The 21,302-nt window shown below is 58.3% G+C and overlaps 2 protein-coding genes across 6 annotated transcripts in view; one reads left to right on the top strand and one right to left on the bottom strand.

The window, feature by feature from the left end:
* The window catches only part of TBCD (tubulin folding cofactor D), a 159,810-nt gene extending 146,431 nt beyond the window's left edge, over positions 1–13,379 (top strand). Inside the window, exons 33-39 of one of the 2 annotated variants that reach the window (XM_040639916.1) lie at positions 482–603; positions 2,523–2,600; positions 6,378–6,467; positions 6,728–6,815; positions 7,536–7,645; positions 9,686–9,770; positions 13,197–13,379. In XM_040639916.1, coding sequence (XP_040495850.1) covers positions 482–603; positions 2,523–2,600; positions 6,378–6,467; positions 6,728–6,815; positions 7,536–7,645; positions 9,686–9,770; positions 13,197–13,211 — 588 coding nt within the window. In that variant the 3' untranslated portion in view covers positions 13,212–13,379. Of the gene's footprint in view, positions 1–481; positions 604–2,522; positions 2,601–6,377; positions 6,468–6,727; positions 6,816–7,535; positions 7,646–9,685; positions 13,157–13,196 lie in introns of those variants that run through there. The other variant, XM_040639915.1, reaches the window with a different exon arrangement.
* Positions 7,932–21,302, bottom strand: part of B3GNTL1 (UDP-GlcNAc:betaGal beta-1,3-N-acetylglucosaminyltransferase like 1) — a 134,769-nt gene continuing 121,398 nt past the window's right edge. The window contains exons 12-15 of one of the 4 annotated variants that reach the window (XR_005837285.1): positions 19,446–19,512; positions 17,419–17,521; positions 13,686–14,168; positions 7,932–8,222 (exon numbers count right to left, since the gene is read on the bottom strand). Coding sequence is in view for 2 of the 4 variants with exons in the window: in XM_040639921.1 (XP_040495855.1) it covers positions 19,390–19,512 (123 nt within the window). In the remaining 2 variants the exon portion in view is untranslated. Of the gene's footprint in view, positions 8,223–13,526; positions 14,169–14,715; positions 14,911–17,418; positions 17,522–19,038; positions 19,513–21,302 lie in introns of those variants that run through there. The other 3 variants (XR_005837286.1, XM_040639922.1, XM_040639921.1) reach the window with 3 other exon arrangements.

Below are 21,302 nucleotides of genomic sequence, written 5' to 3'. Positions count from 1 at the left end.
CTTCAGGGCACCTGGATTCCTGCTGCCCCCACTACCAGCTGTGCCCGCATCCATGTGGTCACTGCACGGGTCACTCTGTCAATTCCTTCTGCTCATCCGTTGGGGTCTGTGGGGAGGGTCTCTGAGCCCAGCAGTGCCTTGGGGGTTATAGGTTGAGTTTGGAATAGAAGGTGTCAGAGCATCTGGCCCCTGACCTGCTTCTCGGGGAGACTGTGTGCAGCCCCCACTGAGGTCAACTTAGGGGTCGTTGTGGTGCTTGGTCTGTGCTGCCCCAGGAGAAGCATTTCCGGGTCAGTGCTCATTCCATGTCTTTGTGCTTATGCCCCATCTGGTGGGACGTTGCCAAGATGGCCGTGCTGTGTCGCTCTGTCTCCTGGGCTCCGTCATGGATGTTGGAGTGGAGCCATCGAGGTGGACTCTGGGGCAGGTGGCAAGGGGGCGGCGGTCTTGTCGTCGTTACCAGAGTGCGTCTGTGTTGCAGGTCAGGTGCTCGACTCAGAGCCTCCTTGAGTACATGAAGGGGATTCAGAATGATTCGCAGGCCCTGGAGGGCTTCGGGGGGACCCTCCTGCAGGTCTTCGAGGACAACCTTCTGAATGACAGGTAAGGGATGGCACTTTCATCACGGTTTTCAGACCTCCATGGTCTCACTTGTACCACCAGGATTTTCAAGGGGGCAGTGAGGTAGGCCCAGGTGGGGACCTGACTGCAGCCAGGCGAGGGCGTGCCCACGGCTCACGGCACTCCACTGGCCACATCATTGTGGAGCTGCTGCCAGCCTGCACTGTGGGCAGCCAGATTAGGACTTCGGTACATGTCGGGCGTGAAGATGACCGAGGCTATGAGCCTGGGAGGGTAAACGTGGCTCTTCCCTGAGGTGACGTCTTCCTGGTCTGTGCACGGACATGTCCATTGTATAGTCAAGATCTCTGCAGGCCAGGATTGGAATGTTGCAGCAAGAGATAGGACTTGTTTTCCGAGCATCTTTGCTGCGTTGTTTGTGCTAACTGCTTTTCCGTGAAGGCGGTGTGTAGACCCCATGGGTCCTGACCTTGGAATTGGGGGTGTTTCCCAAAGTTCTCTGAGAGGGTTTATCCTGGACTTAGATCTCCGCTGTCCTGGGCAGCCGGGCCCCAGTTACAACGGTACGAATGCAGGCCCTTGTTGGCCTGTCCTGTCTGTGGAAAGCAAATGGGAGCTCAGCGGGTGGTCTTTTCTCTTCTCCGGGAGAGCGCTGAGTGTGAGTGAAGGGTACAGTTTGGTAGACTGACTCTGTCAGCATCCCGGAAACTATCACCAGTCAGGACACTGAGTACACCTGTCACCCCTCCCACCCCCAGCCCGAGGCAGCTGCTCTCGCTAATTTGCTGTCACTGGGGCTCAGTGGGCATCTTCTCCGCGTGCATTTCAGTGCAATCTGCAGCGTGTCTGGCTTCCGTTGTGCGGTCAGACCACACTTGGTTTCTCTGTTGATGGTCGCCGGGGGGTTTGTGGCCGGAGTTAAAGATTAAGCTGAGGGGGACGTTCGCAGACATGTCTGTACGGACACGTCCCCACTTTGCTCCTGGGTCAGCTGAGCAGCCGGCGAGCTGCGTTGCGTGGCAGGTGGGTGTTCAGCTTTTAAAGAACTGCCACAATGTTTTGCGAAGCACTGGCGCTGTTTTGTGCTCTGCTGGGACGTCTGGAGGGTCAAGGCGCCGGATCCGTGCGTTCTGACGGCTGTGGCCTGTCCTCATGGCTTCGGGGCTTCCTTCCTGCCTGGCGTGGATTTCCTCCCCGATGAGAGTCTGTTCATACTTTCTGCCTGTTTTTTAGCTGGGTGGTTGTGGTTTCCCTCACTGCTGAGTTCTGAGATTTCTTGTGTGAGCTGTGCAAAGCCTTTGTCAGACAGTGGCCTGCAGACACCGTCTTCCAGGCGGTGACCTGTCCTTTACGCCCTTGGCGAACTCTGAGCGGTCAGCTACATGCCCACGCGCTCTGGCGCCTCCCCTTGGTTTCTACGGGTGTGATTGTTGTGTCAGAGGGAAGAGTCTTGTCCTGACTTCGGGTCACGAAGGTTTTCTCTTGACGTTTTCTAGAAGATCTCCAGTGTTAGGTTTTATATTTAGACCTAAGGTCTGTCTTGGGTTATTTTCTGTGTGTGACGTGAGATCCATGTCTGTGTTGTGTCTGTGTGTGGGTGTCCAGTGTGTTGAAAAACCGTCCCTTCCACAATGTTGCTTTTCTACTTTTTCATCAATTGTGGATATGGAAGCTCATTTCTGGGCTTTTCTACTCCTTAGTCTGTGCTGTTGTGCTCCCTCAAGCTTTGCGGCTGAAAAAACGGTGCCAGCTCGCTCTCTTGGCCCTTAGTTGTTTGGCTTTTCTTGACCCTTCGTGTTTCCACGTGAATTGTACAAGTGTCATTTTCTACACGGTGTCTTGTCTGGATTTGGATTGGGATGGTGTCGACTGGGGAGAGTCCGCATCTTCGTGGTTCCGGGGTTGGCACCTGGGCCTCAGCATTCGCCTTCTCCCCTCAGGGTGTCTGTGCCGCTGCTGAAGACACTGGACCAGATGCTGGCCAACGGCTGCTTCGACCTCTTCACCTCGGAGCAGGAGTAAGTGTGCCCCATTTGGTGCCCCTCTGCCGGGCTAGCCTCACAGCTCGCCTTGTAGAGACGAAGCCGTGAGAGGTGGAGGTGAGAATCTAGGAGGTGGTTTCCAGCACGTTCAGGGCTGGTCCCTGCCAGCAAGAGGCTCTGGCTGCCCCCAGTGAGGCTGGGCTGCGCCTCGGGCCAGGCTTCCAATGTAGTGCCTGCCGCTCAGGTGGGAAGAGGCCCAGGCAGGGCAGTGCAGAGCCGTCCCAGGAGGACCGGGGCTGCGGGGACGGGCCGGGGGTGGGCACAGAAGGCGGGTGTGTGCAGAGCTCCTCCCCCACCTGCACGTGGGGACACGCGGCGGCCGCGAGTCAGCTCCTGGCCAGTGAGCTCTGGTGTCCGGGCTCACAGTGGCTGCTTTATCTTGTTAGGAGCCTGATGACTTTCCCTGGATCCCAGACCTTGAGGGCTTTGCCTCTGGGCTGGGCATCCTGTGCCCTGTGGGGGCTGGACCTCCCTTCTGGGCACGTTTCAGGGACTCAGAAAGAGCTGTGCCAGGTGGGCCCCGAGTGGTGTTTTCCCATGTTAACTGTCTCCCGCTCTGGAGGTCTCTCTGTGGGCCGGAGTCTTTCTGCCGTGTCTGAGTGGTGCTCGGCCCTGCTCCCCAGTGGCAGTGCCACCACCTGTGGACACCACCTGTGTCCCCCCCCCCATGCTCCTCTCCTTTGCCTCAGTGGTCACTGTCCTTGGCAGCCTGCTGTCCTGTGAATTTTGTTTGGTTTTTAGTGTCAGAGGGTGAGTATGGTGCCTGTTACCGCGTCTCCGCTGTGTCCCTGATTCTCTGGCATCAGGGCACCGTCTGCTCGAAGGACACACCACCCTGTGTGCGGGATGGTGTCCCCTGGCTTGCTTAAACATTCTGTCTGAAGACCTAAACATACATTTTCCTGGTTTGAAAATTTCAAAATAAAACGGTAGGACACAGTGTCTTGCTACAAACGTAGCTCTTTTTATTTCTCTCTCGTTTTGTCAGTTTCTGCTTTATGTACTCAAAGGTCTTCTGTTTGGGTACATGCAAGTTTAGGACTGAATGTTGGTATTAGGTGACCCACTTCCTCACTGCTGTTTGCACCGGCTTCTTTGGACTTTGAACCGGCACCCTGCTGTGTTCTCTGACCCGGCATTTTCGCGCACGGCTGTTTGGTGTGTCTCTTACGAGCAGGGTGAGACCCGGTCTGACTGCCTCTGACCTCTAACTGGATCATTTAATCTCATTTGCAAGGAACCCGCTGGGTCTCAGACCTGCGTCTGTGTGCATCTTCCGTCGGTCCGGTCTGCTGCCTGTCTCCCTTCCTCCTTTTTTGTCTGATTAATTAAGAACGTTTCTCATTCTGGCGGAACTTTTCACTCCTTTCTGCTCTTTTAATGGCCACCCTGTCATTCTGTGTTTTGCCCTCTTCCTGGACAAAACCAAGGACGCTAACATGTTCCATTTACGTGAGCTCATCATCATTGTCGTGTTGTGTTACACGTACATTTTCACTTGGTGTTGCTCTGTGCAGTTACTGTTTAAATTGTCCACGTTTGCTGTCTCCTTCCTACCCTGCAACCCCGGGCCCCACCCCAAATTTGGGGTCATGCTTTTCTGCCTAAAGAACAGCCTTTTGAAGCTCCTCTGGTGATGTCTGCTGGCAGTAAATGCTTTCTGATTTTATTTGCAAGTTACTGTCAGAGGGTGTAGAATTCTAGGCAGACATTTTATTTTGGGACCTAAACATCTTTCTTTTTCTGACTTCTCTTGCTTTTGAGACGTTGCCTGTGAGTCTGGAGTCTCAGGCAGCCTGGGTTTTCTTCTGCCTCCTTTGAAGATTTTTCTCTTTGAGAAATCTCAACATTTCTACCACTCTAGTTGTCGATGATATACTCCTCTACCCTACCAGGATTTGTTAAACTTGAAGACGTGGCTTTGTTTTCATTTATTCGAGAAAATTCTTGACCCCCCCTTCCCTTCTTCCCCCCAGACCATGGCCCCCCCTGAGGCCGTGCTGTATCCCACGTTTCTCCCTGTGCCTCGTACTTCTGACCTGTCCTCCACCTGCCGACTCCCTCCTAGCATGTTTTTGGCACTGCAGGCAGGTGGTAGCAATCTGGAACCTCCCTGACCCACATCTACCTGGGGGGTCTCTGGACTGCCTGCAAGAGGTGCTCTCTCCCTCTGGGGGCAGCCTTCCAGGTCCGTCAGGTGCATACCTTTGTTAGGACCAAGCTTTGGGTCTTGTTGTGGCTGCAGGCTGGGGACAGCATGCTCGGGTCCTCTGGCAGTTGCTACACCCTCGTTCTGAGGCACCCCCGGGTGCAGCCTCTCCTCTGGGAGTGGAGACAGCAGGCATTCCACCTGCTGCACGGAGAAGGGCCTTGGGGTCCAGGCAGGGAGAAGTGGCAGCAGAGACACTGGGTGCGTGGGTTCTCAGTGCAGGTAACTGTAAGCCAGCAGACCCACTAGTGGCCTAGATGTGGGTGTAGGGGAGCAGACTGCAGCCAGGAGGCGGGGTTGTCTCCAGGACAGGAGAGCCAGTGTGGCGGGTGCGGGCCAGACACTGTCCAGCTCACGTTCTGCGAGAACACCACAGAGCAGCTTATAGAGCAGAAACTTAGTCCACAGTTCTGAAGGCAAGAGGTCTGGGGTCAGGGTGCCAGCAATTCAGGCCCTGGTTTGCAGAGGGACCTTCTCACTCTTCACCTGACAGATGGAAATGCATCTTGTCTCTTCTCATGATGGCACTCATGCCATCGTGGGGACTCAGTTTCATGTCCTAATCGCCTCTGAGGCCCTACTGGTAATACCTTCACGTTGGGGATCAGGGCTTCAACATGTGAATTTGGGGGACATAAACATTCAGTCCGTAGCATAAATGTTTGGTCTGAGACGCTCATTAGATCCCAGAGGAAAGTCCTCAGAGGGTGGGTGGTGTATGAACCCATGAGGTCAGCAAGGGAGCGGGTGTAGACCAGGAAGGGCCCCGATGGAGCTGTGGGGTGTCCCGTTGTTAAGAGGACGGCGAGCAGAGGGGGCAGCGGAGCCACTGGGAAGTAGGTGAAGTTGGAAGAGCACCTCATAGTAGGGTCATCGGTGGTGTGAGCCATATGGTCATGTAGGTGGAGGACATGGTGGTCACTTGGTCCCCAGCAAGTGTTTCAGTGAGCCGTGGGGAGAAGCCTGCAGAGGGGAGGGGGCTGGAGGTGCACACCGACAGCTCTGGGTGACAAGGACCTGGAGGAGGTGGGCGGGGGTGCCAGCCGCTGGAGAGAGACCGAGAGCCACTTTCCCTGAAGAGGGAGTAGCGGCAGTGGAACCCCCAGCAGTGGCACCGGAGAGGAGGAGCACTGTGTGTCGTAGGGACCCTTGCTGGCCTGGCCCCGCGTTGTCCTCAGCTGTGCAGAGTGGAGGAGGACGTGTGTCCATGCTCGGCCACTCCCTGGTTCTCCTTGGACCCAGGAGCGGGGCCTGGCTACAAGCTGGTCATCCCTTCCTTTGGTCCCGGGCTGAGCCTGCATTCACTGGCACTTTCCAGGGACGGGTTGTCTGGGTGCCCCTCCTATTGGTGAGAGGGTGGAGAGGCGCGTGCACGGGACAGGCACCGGCAAAGGAGCCACTTAACGTAGCTGCGTGGGGTGCATCCCTGGGGGACGTGGCCCTCTGATCATCTGGTGGCAGTGCCGCCACCGGATGCCACAGCGTGTCTGGGCGGCACGTGCTTGCTGAAAGCGCGTCTCTGGCATCGTGTGCTTCCCTTCTAGCCACCCCTTCAGTGTGAAGCTGCTCGCGCTTTGTAAGGAGGAAATCAAGAAGTCCAAGGACGTGCAGAAACTGCGGTCGAGTGTCGCGGTGTAAGTTCCGAGCGCTCGCTGTGATGGTGAAAGAAGGGCCGGTCAGGCGGGAGAGACGCAGAGTTAATTTTACTCTCAGTCGGTCTGGGTGGAGAACAGCCTGTGTCTGTTGCAGGGTCAGCTCAGACGGCCTCCCAGGAGGGGCTGTGCCTCATCTCGGGGAGCGTCCTTGTGGGAGGCAGGCTTTCGTGACACAGCCGACCCCCTGACACTGGAGGTCCGACGTGTTGCAGTGGGTGCTGAAGCCTGTCGTCCTGCAGGTTCTGTGGGATGGTGCAGTTCCCGGGCGACGTGAGGAGGAAGGTCCTTCTGCAGCTGTGCCTTCTGCTCTGCCACCCGTTCCCCGTGGTGAGTGTGCACACGGCCGCTCCCAGGCTCTTCCCGTCGTGGCGCCTGGGGCCCTGACCCCTGCCAGGTGTGTGGGCGGGCCCTGCGGCAGGCCCGTCAGCCTGGCCCATGCCTGACCAGCACCCTCGCCCAGACACCACCTACCCAGGTCAGGTGTCCTGCGAGGCCATTTTCCTAAAAGGTACCAGTGACGTTTATACCTAACACGTTGATTCTCGAAGGGGGGTCACTGGACCCGGCTGCAGCAACCCCCCATCAGAAACTCAGGTTCTCAGGCTGCCCAGCGTGCTGACTGAGTTCCCCTGGGGTGGGCCTGGGGGGTCTGAGACCATCTGCCCCGTGAGCGGTGTTGCCGGTGGGCAGCTCGGGAACAAAGCAGGTGGGGCAGTTTCCCTGACAAGGGGCAGGTTTTCCATGAAGCATTTCCTTCAAAGGCGGCCTGGCTTCTCCTTGATGAGGTTGCCGTGGGGCAGCAGGGGAACGGTGTGGCCCTGCCACAGCCTGCGCGGTCACCTGTCCAGCTGTGGCCAGGGTCTCCTGAGGCAGGATCCCAGGTCACCTCCTTCTAACAACTTGCATGGTGCCCAAGCAGGTCTTGGGTTCCATTCGGACCCGGGGTCGTGCCTGGCCCCACGTCCCTGCTCCGTGGGCAGGGTCCTGTCACTCTGCTTGGGTTCTCGTGGGCCTTCCCCTCCTGCTGACGTGCTCCGTCCTGCCCAGATCCGGAAGACCACGGCTAGCCAGGTGTATGAGATGCTCCTCACCTACGGTGACATCATGGGCGAGGACGTCCTTGATGAGGTCATGGCTGTGCTGGGCACTACGGCCTGGTGAGTGCGAGGCCCCTTCCCATCCTCCCACCGGGTCAGGGGTGGCTCCTTGGTCAATGGGGCTGTCTAGAACCTTCTTCCTGTCCCCGAGGCCCCCCAACAAACCCTCTGAAGGGACAGGGAAAGACGGGTCCCAGCTCTCGACGCCTCTGCTCCGAGGAGGTGGTGACCCTGTGTCTGCCCACGGGTCCCCACTCATACCCCAGGGGTTGGGGGGTCCCCTGGGCACGGGGGGGGGAGGGGGCGACTCCTGTTCAGGTGGAAAGATGTTCAAAGTGCGAAGGTGGGTGGTTCTGACCACTAATTGTTTATTTCTGGTGGGGCTGCTTTCGTTGATAACAGCGTCACGGGCTCTCGGCTGATGGGGTCACTTCAGAAATGGCTCCTCCTGCCCCTGAGTGGCAGTGTCCGGAATGCCAAGAAGGGAGTGGCACAGGAGGCGGTTTACCCTCTGCGGGGACGTGCTCACATGCTGGCCATGGCCTCCAAGGGAGCAGAGGGTCTGAGTGCCTGACGCAGGTGCCCGTGCTCTCCTGAGGCGGCCCCTGGGCCTTTGCTCGGCCATGGTGGAAAAGCCCTATAAGGACATGTTCAAACATCAGAAAGAGTGGAATAGGTGTCCCCCGTCCCAGATAATCCGGTTCTTTCCCAGGGCATTCGGGGCCATTGGCTTCTCTTGGGTCCCTCAAGGCAGAGCTGGGCCCCAGGGCTTGTTACCGGTGCAATGTCCTACGGTGTCTGTCGGCTTTCTGACTCGATGCGTTGGGGCAGCAGGGTGGAGGACATGTGAGGAGTGCGGGCCAGGGCTAATGGGAGGAGGGCATGTCGGCAGCGTGGAGAGCGGGAGGGTACAGCCTGGGGTGCAGGTTCAACAGGACACACTGGATAACGAGTCCTAACAGACACGTGGGGGATACCTGCTGTGGTCCAGGCACCACGCATGCTCACGTGTGCACACGCTCAGCCACGTGTGCACCCCTGCAAGGTGACCCCTCCCCTCCCCACCCATCTGGGAGAGGTCAGGCAGCAGCCCCTGGAGGCACCAGTGATAAGGGGCCTTCGTGCCGATGGTGGACTGGGCTCTGTTAGCGTCCACGCGCTTACATCAGCAGGAGAGGACACGCGAAACGTGTCTGTGTGTTTCCCTCGAGATTGAGACACTCCTAAGAGGGCCGAGCCGTCCACAGAGCCCCAGGTGCCGGCTCCCCTGCTGGGGCGTGAAGGGCAGAAAAGCCCTGGTTTCAGGGCTTCCTCGAGGTTCTCGGGGACACATTTATCTCGGGGATGAGGGAGTTCAGTGAACGTCTTTGTGGGAGCCGCTCATGAAAGTTCCAGAACAGAAAACGTGGGTGCCCCTGCTCTCGGTCACTGACCCCGTTCCCCAGGGCCCGCTCTTCAGCGTCTGTGGAGAGAGCCACGGTTCTCCCTGCGGAGCGTGCTGCCGTGTGGTCAGCTGCACGGACACACAGGCACCTTGCAGATGAGATTCTAAAGCAGCCTGGAAGGGAGGGCCTGGCGCTGAAGCACCTGGGGCTGAGGCCCTCCTCCCTCCCCACGTGGGGCGCACAGGGCTCTTCCCCACAACCCAGTCCCTTTCTCTTGAAAGAAATTCCAAAGGATTTTACAATAATTTGTTTTCTTATTCTAAAAGAAAAAGGTAACAATATTTATTTTTATGAAAATGATAAACAGCTTTCAAAGTCAAAACTTTGAAAACCCACCTACCCCACCTTTCCGAGTCTCAGCGTTTCCTGTCAGTCTGGGGGCCGCCCATCTGGGGCCACACCTCCCCTGGGGCGCCGCTCTTTTGGGGGCTCCTCCTCCATAGTTTCCCCAGAAGGATGCCAGGAGCAAGGGCTGTGTGCAGCACTCATGCCCGGGTTTGCCTGGTGCCGTTTTCCGTGGTCTCCCCCGAAGCTAACATGCTGGGGTTCTGCGCACCCAGCACGGAGTTGCCTGAGAGCCTGTAGCTTGCAACAGGTTTAACCGCGAGCCAGCCGTCCCTGCCGCTGAAGCTGCTCTTGCCCTCTCTTCCCCCAGGGACGCAGAGCTCCCGCTCGTGAGAGGCCAGAGGAACCGCCTGTGTGACCTCCTCGGCGTGCCCAGACCTCAGCTGGTCCCCAAGGTAACTGCATGGCCCGTGGCTACATGAGACCTGGGGGCCCTTTCCAAGTGCAGCTCCCGTGAGCCACCATTCTGAGCTTGAGTCTGGAACATTCCGGTTGTACCCGGCGGCTGGTGCTTTTCCCCACCCTGCCTGCCCCTCGTGTGCTTTGCCGGCTCCTCCCCACAGGCTCCTGCGTGCCTTGTCCCCACCGGACACGTGTCAGGTGTGTCCTGTGGGCAGGATGTCCAGGACAGGCCCTCTGCCTGGCGGGTGGCCGTCCTATGCTGCCCGCCCTTGGCAGTGACGCAGCTCGTTCCTTTCACTGAGGTCCTTGGTGCTGCTGTCTGGTTTCCACCATCACCACCTCCCTGGACGCTCGTCCTGTCTGGGGACGCTGTCACCCCCGGGGTCTCTGGGGCTGCCCAGTGAGGTGTCAGTCTTTTCCACGGCATTAGTGTGCACACTGTAGCTGCGGTTTTCTGAGATCGCAGGGCCCCTGGCTGTCCCTCCAGGCTCTGCGTGGCCGTCCAGACATTTTCGGCTCTTGCGTGTGTGCTTGCAGGGGATCAGGATGGACTCAGGCTGTGGGCTCCACTGGACCTCAAGCACAGAGCACGGCAGCATGTTCTGTGACGGCTGGGCACAGAGGCAGTTCCTCGGCCCCACGTTCCTGATCCTGCCCTGTTGTGGCCCTGTTCCCCTGGACCCAGTTTGATCCCTGACTGCTTCTGAACTTTAACCAAGCAAGAACACACAGGAGTGCGTGCCGTCCAGCTTTGTGCACATGCGGGATGAGCACGTGGCTCAAGGGTGGAGCCTCCCAGGCGGGCTGCTGGCAGCGCTTGCTCCTGCTGGGCTAGAGGGCTGCAGCCCCAGATGCTGGCTAGCAGAGTCCAGAACGTGCTTGCGTTGCGTGTGCTATGTGCGTCCCCTTCTGTGCTTTTTCTGGGCTGTCTGAGGCATATGGGCTCTGGACTGTATCTGCCAGGATCTCCCTCTCTGGGGGCGGCTCTGTCATCCTTAGGTCTCGTATGTTCCAACTTACCCTTTCTATTCTGTATAATTAAGGGCCTGTTTAAGGTCTTCACCGATTCCAGGGTTGTGTCTCCTGGGTGTTTCTTAAAAGCTTTATTGTTTCATTGCCTACATTAAGATTTGAGGCCACTCTGGACTGGTGTTTGCGTGTGGTGCCGGGGAGAGGCCCGCAGGCGTGTCTTCTGTGTGGCTCTCCTCTTGGGTCCTCTGTCCTGTCTGTAAGCCACAGACACGGGTGTGGGTCTTGTGGGATATTGTGGCGCTCACATGTCTCCGTCTCCAGTTTTATTTTTCTAAGACCATCTTGACTCTTGGCCCTTTGGGTTTCAGAAACCCCTGCAGGACAGTCTCGTCAGTTTGCACCACAGAACCAGCCAGGCATTTGGCTGAGGGTGGCTTGCAGCCTCTGGGTCTACGTGGCAAGGACCGACGTCTGTGATGCTGAGTCTTGCAGCCTCGAGCACAAAGGAGCACTCTGTGCTTTACGGCTTGGAGAAGGGATGCCACACTTCTTTCTGTAGCTGTCCCACAGCTCTTGGAATTCTTCTGTTTCTCCATTCTTTTCTCTCTTGGCATTTCAATTTGGGAAGTTTCTATTGACCAATCTTCAGATTCTTTCCCCGTGTCCAGTCTTCATTTCTGTTACTGTGTTTCTGATTTCTGGCGTTTCCTTTGATTCTTAGGACTTTCTGGTCCTGCTTTCTCTGTCCATCTGTCCTTGGTGGCACCCACTTTCCCCATCAGAGCTCCTGATACATTAATGATACTTGTTGTGAACCCCATCTGACCGTTCCAACTCTGCTGTGTCTGAGTCTGGTCTTGGTGCCGTCTCTCTCCCAATTGCTTTTTCTTGCCTCTGGCATGTTTTGTGAGTTTTTGTTGAAAGCCAGATATGTTGTGCTGGTCACAGGAACTGAGGCAAATGGGCCTCAGGTGTGAAGGTCTGTGTGTGTCCGGCGGGGACCCGTGTGTTCGGTACCGCCGCAGCCCCCAGAGCTCTGAATTTCTCTAGCACGTTGTGCTCTTGCCTGGGGCGTCCCTGCACTGTCCCCCTCTGCGCTTTGGTGTCTGGGTGCTCTTTGAGAGAGAACCCATGGCCATGACCCTGGAGTCCTGCGGGAGTTTGCAGTCATCTGAGCAAACCTAAGTTGGGCTCCCTGCCATCCCCGGGCAGGTGACATGGGCTCAGGCACGTCTGTCCCCCGGAGAGGAGACCCTTGTGCTGGAGACGCCCGGGTGCGACTCATAGCAGTTACCCGCCAGAGTGCAGGGGGCTTTCCAGGTTTGTGACCAGGTGAACCTGCAGGTTCCTGGAGGGTCCCCCCAAGATGGCACCTCCACAGTCTCGCCCTCCTGCTAGCTCACACCCACCTCCAGCAGCTTGCTGAATCGGCACTCAGGCGTGCCTTCCGCTCTGTGGGGAGTTCCGGTGGCCTCTGCTCCAGGCAGAGTCTGCATTTGTCCATCTCCGTGTTGGGGGGCCCCCATTCTCTGATGAGGCTGAGACTATGCAGTGGTTCCTCGAATGCCCTCAGGGCTTCCCAAACCTACCTGCCTGCTCCTCATTCTGTCTTCTCCATGTGGCAAGCAATGGCACTGGATGCCTGTGGGCTTAAGTTTGTGCCACCGTGCTGGTGACCTGACCACCACTTGGAAATGTTCTTTATCTGTAAGAATGCTCCGTGCCCTCGAGTCTCCTTTGTCTGATGGTAATGGGCCACACTGGACTTTCGGTTGCCGTTTACACCTTTTCCTTTCTGTGCTTCCATCCATTTAAGTGGATCTTAGGTCTTACCTGTTTTTAATCTAATTAGTCGGAGTGTTTTGTGTCCTGTTTAATGTGTGATTAGGGATTCAGTCGGGTTTACGTCTGCCATCTTTGATTCTTGTCTGATCTCATGGTTTTCTCCTCTCGTCTTCACGTGGATTTAAGAAGTGTTTATAGTTTTCCTGCGAGTCTGCCAGTGAGGACCGTGAGGAGGGCTGTGTGAAGGGTGGGTGGCACCAGGCGCTGTCCCAGCACGTGACCCCCTGCCGGCATTCCGAGAAGCCTCTTTCCTCGCTGTGTCCTGTCAGCTGTTCACTCTCTCCTTCTCTGGGCCCCCGGAATCATGCTGTTATTTCTGGGATGGTTTTCCTGCCTCCTTTCCGGTGCCACTCGGTGTGGGGGCTGTGCCCGCCTTTCTCTCGGGCCCCCGGGTGGCACCGTGAGGGGTGGGGACGGCAGGCCAAGCATAGCGTTGCTTTCCAAGTAAACGTGCCGTTTATGCTTTTATCAGGAAAATCTGACGCACGGGTGGATGAAGGTGGGGGGCAGAGTACCAGGGACCTCCCGCTTCCACCCAGGGCCCGGCGGGGGAAGGGGGGGGACAGTGCTGACGGTCTGACCCTGTGCTGTGTCCCCCACAGCCTGGTACCCGCTGAGGCCCCCTGCCCACCCGGGAGGGAGGAGGAGTCCGATGACGGTCAGCACGGACACCTGGACGTGGCGCCGAGGGACTTGGAGTTCGTCACCACAGCGGTCGCTTTTTCTCATGTGTTTTTGTCTTCATGTCCGTGGGAACCCCCGTCTATAAAATCATGTCCTAAGCAGTTCTGTGTCTCCGTGTCTGACACTGATGTGGGCGGCTGCGGGGTGCAGGGTGGCCAGGCCCAGCTGGGCCAGAGGAACCGCCAGGTGGCCGGCGCGCTGCCTTCTCTCCTGTCCCCCACTGTGGTCTGCCCGGTGATGTGGGCATTGCACGTGGGCACCGACCCCTCACAGTTTTGTGCAACCAAAGAATCCTGCCTGAGACAGGCTGTGACCCCACAGGAGAGGCGCTGTGGTCGCTAGTTAGGGACCCGACAGAGAGGTAGGCGCGTGGTTCTGACAGCACCTGCCGCGGGCGGACAACTCACCAAATGTGTGTTCTTCTGGGCTGTCAGGTTCTCTGGTGACGTGTGGGAAGTACCACAGCTGATTCGTCTGTTCTGAGAAAGTGCCTCTCTCTAGTGGCTGAGCAGACCTAGCCTCGAGGCTGGTAAGGCTGACGTGCACGAAGGTTCGTCCCCTCAGGGCCCGCGTGGCCGCGCCTCGTCTGCTGTCTCACGGGCTGAGGCCTGGACGCAGCGTCACGGGTGGTAAACGCAGAACTCAGGAGCTCCCACCCATACCTGAGACGAAGGTGGTGGCTGTGCTGTGCTCGGGCCATGAACTGAGGACGGATGGTGTCTGTGCCGGGGACTGAGCTGCCCTCGCGGGCGTGTGTGGCGACGGGGGCCAAGGGGCCTGAGGGGTCCTGGCAGGCGCTGGGTGCTGCTTTCTTGCCTGGGCTAAGCTGCCGACTTGTGGGAGCGTTTACCTTCGTGGGCCACACCTGATGCCACACCCTCTTGGACCCCCTGGAAGAGAAAGTCTCGTGTTACTTTGTGGGTTAATTTGTATTTTATTCAAGCCTTAAAACATACTTCCCTCTCAATTAGTAGGGAGCTGTCCATTTTAGATGGAAGACTAGCCAGAGACCCCTCAGCTGGCGGGGATCACACACCAGGGTCCCAGAGGACGGTGTGGGGTAGACGGTACCCACCGAGCGGCGTCTGGACCTCGGCTGCAGAAAGCCGAGACAAGCAATACAATGAAGTGTTTTTAGCACCATTTAAAAAATCCACGAGATTCCGAAGAGAAGCCCTTCCGGAGACCCGGAGACAGGCCGCTTCGCCACAACTCTCCTGCAGAGCTCCTCCTCGCCAGGGCGGGCCCGACGGCAGCCTGAGGGAAACCACCCAGACCCGCGGGCCGCACTGGCCCAGTGCCCCTCTTGCCCTCAGCCACACCAGCTCCTGTGGATCACCCTCGCTTTGACCAGGTCACGCAGCTGTGGTTTCCGGAGCCCCCCCCCACCCCGGGGCCAGGTGACAGATCTAGGAGGGGGAAGCCCCATGCGCTCACAGCTTAGAGTGTAGCAGGAGCAGACGTGGACCGTCCTGTTAGCAAACCGGTGCCCGGGAGCAACACGCAGCGGGCCGAACGTGGGCTGCCGTGGAGCGGCCGTGCAGCAGGCGGGCACCGGAGACAGAAGAGCACCTTGTGGCCCCAGAAGGGAAAGAGCTCGGTGAGTTGAGGAGCAGCAAGAAGCCGGTGTGCCTGGAACAGAATGTGCACAGGGAGCTGCGAGGGGCCACGTGTACACCACAGCCACGTTCCAGACGCAAAACCAAGCCTCCGCCTGAGCGGGCACTGGGTCCCGAGCACCTGTGTCTGCCGAGCCTGAGACAGGTGGGGAAGTCTCATCTCGGTGCAGCGTGGGAGGTAGGACAGAAGGCCCAGGCAGAGCTGGGACCCGGGGTGGCAGCAGCCTCAGCAGGAGCATGGATGAGAATGAGGGGATGGCACCCTGTCACCGCCCATCACCGCCTTCCCCTGGAGCTGGGTGGGGGAGGTGTCTCCTGGAGGAACGTTCTCAAAACTAACCCAGAAAATGTGATCAAACTGCCCCCCAACCAGTGGCGCCCCCAGACAGTGGGCAGAAGAGGCAGACGGAACCCTCTCTGGAAGTGTACAGGCTCCTCTCTAGAGAGAACGGAAAGAACCCAAACTCGCGTTCCAGAAATGTCACAAAATACACAGGGAATCATCAGCGAGACTTACTAGAAGTAGACCCCAAAAGACAGATATTGGTGATATCAGCCACAAAATATAACATTTGCTTCTGAAAGAGCTAGAAATTATTAAGAGATTGGGGGGGAAGCTCCCTGGATGGATTTAACCAGCTAGACACAGCTGAAGAAATTATCAAGATAGAAAAGACACCCCAGAAAGAATCTGCCCGGTGTGTACAGAGGCCTCATGGGGGCTTGTCCCCAGATGCTGGAGCCTACAGACCCCGGGCAGGGGCAGGAGCACACTGTGCACACAGCCACAGTGCTGCCCACCCCCTAAGCACAGGGCCCCCCGCTGTGCGAGAGAAAGGAGCGGTCCACGTGGCAGAACGGTGTACGTGGGAAACCGTCACTGAAGAAAGTCCCATCCGGTGGTGCAAGCCTTGAATGCATAGCTAGGTTTTTAGCCTTGGCACTCTTGGCACTTCGGGCTGAATACTTCTGGGTTTTTCTGGAGGGAAGGGCGGAGGGGGAGGAAATTTCATGCTGAGCGGAGCCCCACGTGGGCTCCATCTCACCACCCTGAGAGCACAACCTGAGCCAAGCCGAGAGTCGGACGCTCATCCGAGCACACAACTGACCAATAAGTCTGTACCAACATCCCAGATGCCAGCAGCAAACCCCTTCCCCACTCTCACAACAAAACTACCTCCAGGTGTTGCTAGATTTTTGGGGGGCGGATTCAGCCCCACTGGGAACCACCGCTCTGGTGAATGAACTGCGGGTGGGGAAATGGTCCCAGCTGCGCATCTCCAGTGCAGGGGGGTATGCTGAGCAAACCGTGAGCAAGTAGGGGGTACACAAGGTGAAGAGCGTTTAAAGCGAGCAGAATCTGAAGGACAGACAAGAGCAGCAGACAGTACTCGGCATAAAACCAAACCTGTTTCTAAGAGACACTGAGCGCCGAGGCAGGGTGCCTGGTCCTCCTGCGCTTTGTACTCCAAAGGCACACCTGCTTCTCATCCCGACTCCCGCGAGCCCCACACGAGGCCGCTCCTGATTACTCAAGCCCCCTCGGGATTCTCGCCTTGTTCGTACGAGCCCTTACTGCAGGCTTCCCACCAGCAGGGTCACCCCTGCCTCTGCCACAAGTCACTAATGACACAGCCTATCCGTGGCCTTGCTGTTTGGGTCCTGAGACAGGCAAAGGGGAGCCGGCTCCACATCCCCGCAGTTGCGGCTGATGGCGTTTGCTCTCGGCTGGGCTGAGCGCTGGGGCTCCCAGGCCTGGGAGACTCAAGGTGCTAGAAAAGCCATGAGCACAACGCCCACGACCCACAGCAGCCAGTTCAGGGAACCGAACAGTAACCCTGAAGCCAGCAGCCCGGAACAGCCAGGACACTCGATTACCGCTGGCCTCCTGCCTTCACCCTCCTGCAACCGAGGACCCGCCACAGAAAGCCAGACATGCTCCCCTGACCAACCTCGAGGACGGCACTGGGCCACCAGAGCCCCCTTTCCCATGCCCTCAAGTCTCTGCCATCCTCATGGGACTGATGCCTACCCTGTGAGCTCAGAGCACACAGCCTCTGTTCTCAGTCGCTGGTCTGTATTTCCACATCTCTAACCAAGTCAGACTTCCCAGGAACTATGCCCCGGCTTTGCCCAACGTCGACAGAATCAAACGTCCATCATGGTGGGACCAGAGCACCCAGCAGCTGCTGTCCTCGCAGCACAGGTGTCTATCAGGACCATGAGCTAACGAGCTGCTGGTGAGACAGACGGTGACGGCGGTGCCCCCAGGGGCAGGGGAGTGTACGCGCTTGCACACACCGTCGGACACATGCCCCTCAGGCCGTGGGCTCACAGCTGCACATTTTGCCGCATGAAAGCCACGTCCTGGTTAAGAACACACTCAGACACAAGCCCTGTAGGTGAAGTGCCAGCCCCACAAGGAGGGGGGCTTGCCATGCACTTGGTACCACCTCCCACCTTGCGTGTTCCCCCTCAGGGCCACGGGACTCCCCTCCCTAGTGCCCGCAATCCCACATACCTGAGCAGCTGCCATGGGCCCGTCAGCTGAAGTGAAGGAAGTCCCGGCCTTCCTGCAGGTGCAGTGACCTCAGGTTGTCCTCAAATGCACCCCCGGTGAGGTCCTGTGGGAGGGACAGCAGGTCTGGCTTGATCCAAGCCTCCCTAAGCCCGCACTGGGACCCCCAGAGGCCCTCCCAAGGGGGCCTGGGTTGGAATCACCTGTGGCCACCGGTCAGGTGGTTTACTACGAACTTCTCCGTTAAGAGAAGAGGGGCTGGAGATGTGGGGGGGTGGGGACGTTGCGAGAAGTTGGCCACAATGTCCTGCGGGAGGTGGGAGGGAGGTGGGGGTGGGGGGAGTCCCCTGAGGCATACACACTCTCCCCAGCTCGAACTTGGTTCCTCCCTGCACTAAGGGAAGGAAATGACCCCCACGGGCAGCTCTGCTTCACCCACTTGTCCAGGGCATGCCGGCTTTCCTCTTCGTGCCTCGTCCCGGGGCCCCCATGACAACCATGCCCCCCTTTACAGGGGGCCTGAACCCTGACTTGAAGAGATGTCAACAGATCCCTTCCTGCCTCTTGCTTGGTTCCATCCCTGCACTGGGAAGAGCACGGAAACACGCTGCATGGTGACAGCCACACGGGGACACGCAGCACGGGGACATGCCGCACGGGGACACTGCAGGGGGACACACCACATGGGGACACGCAGCACGGGGACATGCCGCACGGGGACACTGCAGGGGGACACACCACATGGGGACACGCAGCACGGGGACACGCCGCACGGGGACACTGCAGGGGGACACACCACATGGGGACACGCAGCACGGGGACACGCCGCACGGGGACACTGCAGGGGGACACACCACATGGGGACACGCAGCACGGGGACACGCCGCACGGGGACACTGCAGGGGGACACACCACATGGGGACACGCAGCACGGGGACACGCCGCACGGGGACACTGCAGGGGGACACACCACATGGGGACACGCAGCACGGGGACACGCCGCACGGGGACACTGCAGGGGGACACACCACATGGGGACACGCAGCACGGGGACACGCCGCACGGGGACACTGCAGGGGGACACACCACATGGGGACACGCAGCACGGGGACACGCCGCACGGGGACACTGCAGGGGGACACACCACATGGGGACACGCAGCACGGGGACATGCCGCACGGGGACACTGCAGGGGGACACACCACATGGGGACACGCAGCACGGGGACACGCCGCACGGGGACACTGCAGGGGGACACACCACATGGGGACACGCAGCACGGGGACATGCCGCATGGGGACGGCTGCACGGGGACACGCAGCACGGGGACGGCCACACGGGGCTAGCTTCCAGCTCAGTTAAAAGACAACTGCAGAGTCAGCACCAGGTGGTTCACAGGGAATAATCTCTAAGACGTATTATATTAAATAAAAAAAAAAAAGCAAAATACAGAAATATGTATAACATGCTGCCATTGGTTTAAAAAACCACACAAGCGTGTTTATGTTGGCTAATTTTGGCAGAATATACAAAAAACAGGCGCCTGTGGGTGCCTCCCTGGGGATAGAAAGGAAGCTCACTTCCTACCCAAAGCCTGCCCTCCGGGAAGGGTTTTCACTGGTACCTCACCGGCTGCCTCGTGAGGGGCCGTGAGGCCCTGCCTGTGGCACCTGGATTTCTGAACCACAGAAACTGTGAGCACGCCTGGGTGGCTCAGTCGGTTAAGAGTCCTCTTGGTTTTGGCTCAGGTCATGGTCGCAGGGTTGTGGGACTGAGCCCTGTGTAGGGCTCCCTGCTCAGCGGGGGAGTCTGAGATTCTCCCCCTCCGGCCCCAACCACGTGCGCACGCTCTCTCTCTCAAATTTAAAACTCTAAAACAACGTGTATTGTAGGAGACTAGCTTATGGTAATTTACTATGTAGCAGTGGTTCAACAATAAACAATACAGGTTCAAGCTGGCAAGCGGAACAAACTTCAGGGCGACAGTCGGGGCAGGAGCTGCCCCGGCTGCGTGGTGTCCGGACACCTACGTGCTCGAGAATGGGGCTGGCCGCCTCCCGCAGGCCGCACACTAGACCAGAGCCGGGACCACGAGATCTGCGGAGGAAGCATGGGGGTAAAACCTTCGCAGTCCTGGATTTGGCGATGGTGTCTTGGCTATGACACCGAAAACATGAGCAACCAAGTTAAAACCAGATAAACTGGACTTTATCAAAATCAAATACTTTTGTACATCAAAGGACCCAATCAAGAAAGTAAGAAGAGGACCTGTGGAACCGGAGATGTTTCCAAATATATCTGACTGGGCACCTGCGTCTAGAAGATACAAGGAACTCTTAGGGCTCCATAAGACAAAACCCAGGTAAAAAATGGGCAAAGGACCCAAACAGACATTTCTCCAGAGACGACACACACGGCCAACAAGCAGATGAAAGGGCTCTGTCAGCACCAGTGGACGTTAGGGAAACGCAACATCATCACCTCCACGCGAGAACACTTGGCACCCACCGGGGCACCCGTAACAGCACCACGAGTGCGCACGCGTGGAGACGCTGGCGCCCTTGCACTGTCGGCGGGAGCGTAAAATGGTGCGACCGTTGTGCAAAACTGGCGGCTCCCAAAACATGGTTACCCTGTGACCCTGCACTTCCTCTCCTGGCACACAGGTTCACGTGGAGCTACACACGGACGCTCATGGCTGTGCCGCTCTAACCGCCGGCGGGCTTGCTCTTTTCTGACAGTGTCACCGCCCTGGGCCTTGTAAGTCAGCCACCTGTTGCTGTGGAATGAGACCCCACAGCAGAGCAGCCTGGGACAACACGTGGCTGCCTCTCGCGGTTTCCACGGGGTTGGAACGTGGGACTGGCCGTGGCCCAGGGGCCCTGAGCGAGTGCCTGACGGCCCCCTGGGCAAGCTGTGCTCACCCCTGCTCTCCCACAGTTGGGGGACTTCCCCGAAGTGGCCCCTTCAGCAAAGGGCAGAGGCCAGCCTCTCAACTGCGCCTGCTGCCCCGCCTGGGGCCCTTATCGAGCCACCGCCCCTGCCCAGCCAACGTCCTCCTTCCGAGGTGTCTTTTGGGAACGGCCTAGGGAGGCGAAGCCCTCCGTGGGGACACCATCCTGCCTGGCGCCCGCACAGACACAGCTGGCAGCTCAGTAAAGTCCAGTCAAGGCCAAAGAGGTTGGGGTCTTAAACCTGCCACAAAGAAGAAGGATGCCCCCTCCCTGCCCCTCCACAGGTCTGCTCTCGTCCCACCGTGTGTAGGCCTACACCCCTGAGCCCAAGGCTTGACGCAGGGGTGCGTGGGCGTGTCCTGCGGGTCTGCTCCCTGATGTTGACGGACCCTGCCTCCCTTCTGCAAAAGCTGCCGCCTCCAGGAAGCTCCTGGTGTCCTGGTGACTGAGGTCCCAGCCCAGCCCCCCGGGGGTCCCCATCGGTGTGTCTTCCCACAAGCCCCAGCAGCAGGCACAGGGCCCTTTCCCACCCGTCGGCCACCACCCCCTCTTGGGGGCCCACTGGGGCAGCCCTGCCCCACCTGAGCCAAACTGGCCCCGTAGTTGGGACTGCAAAGTAAAAGATGACACTTCACATCTGCGTGTGTGCGCGAGAATGTACCCTTCTGACCACGAAGAATGATTTCCTAAACAGGGCACTACAAGTGTCCATCGTAAGGGAAAGGTTGACGAATGCCGCTGCATTAAAAGTAACACTTTCTAGGGACGTCTGGGTGGCTTGGTCGGTTAAGGGTCTGCCTTCAGCTCGAGTCATGATCTCCAAGGTCCTGGGATCGAGTCCCGTGTCGGGCTCTCTGCTTGCGCTCTCACGATCTCTCTCTGGCAAATAAATAAAATCTTTAAAAAGAAAATAACTTTTTCTGGAAGAACCTG

The sequence above is a fragment of the Ursus maritimus genome, unplaced genomic scaffold (assembly GCF_017311325.1).
Source record: "Ursus maritimus isolate PB19 unplaced genomic scaffold, ASM1731132v1 scaffold_24, whole genome shotgun sequence".
NCBI lineage: Eukaryota > Metazoa > Chordata > Mammalia > Carnivora > Ursidae > Ursus > Ursus maritimus.
The sequence above is the reverse complement of the archived record's forward strand: the minus strand, read 5'-3'. Positions and strand labels throughout refer to the sequence as shown.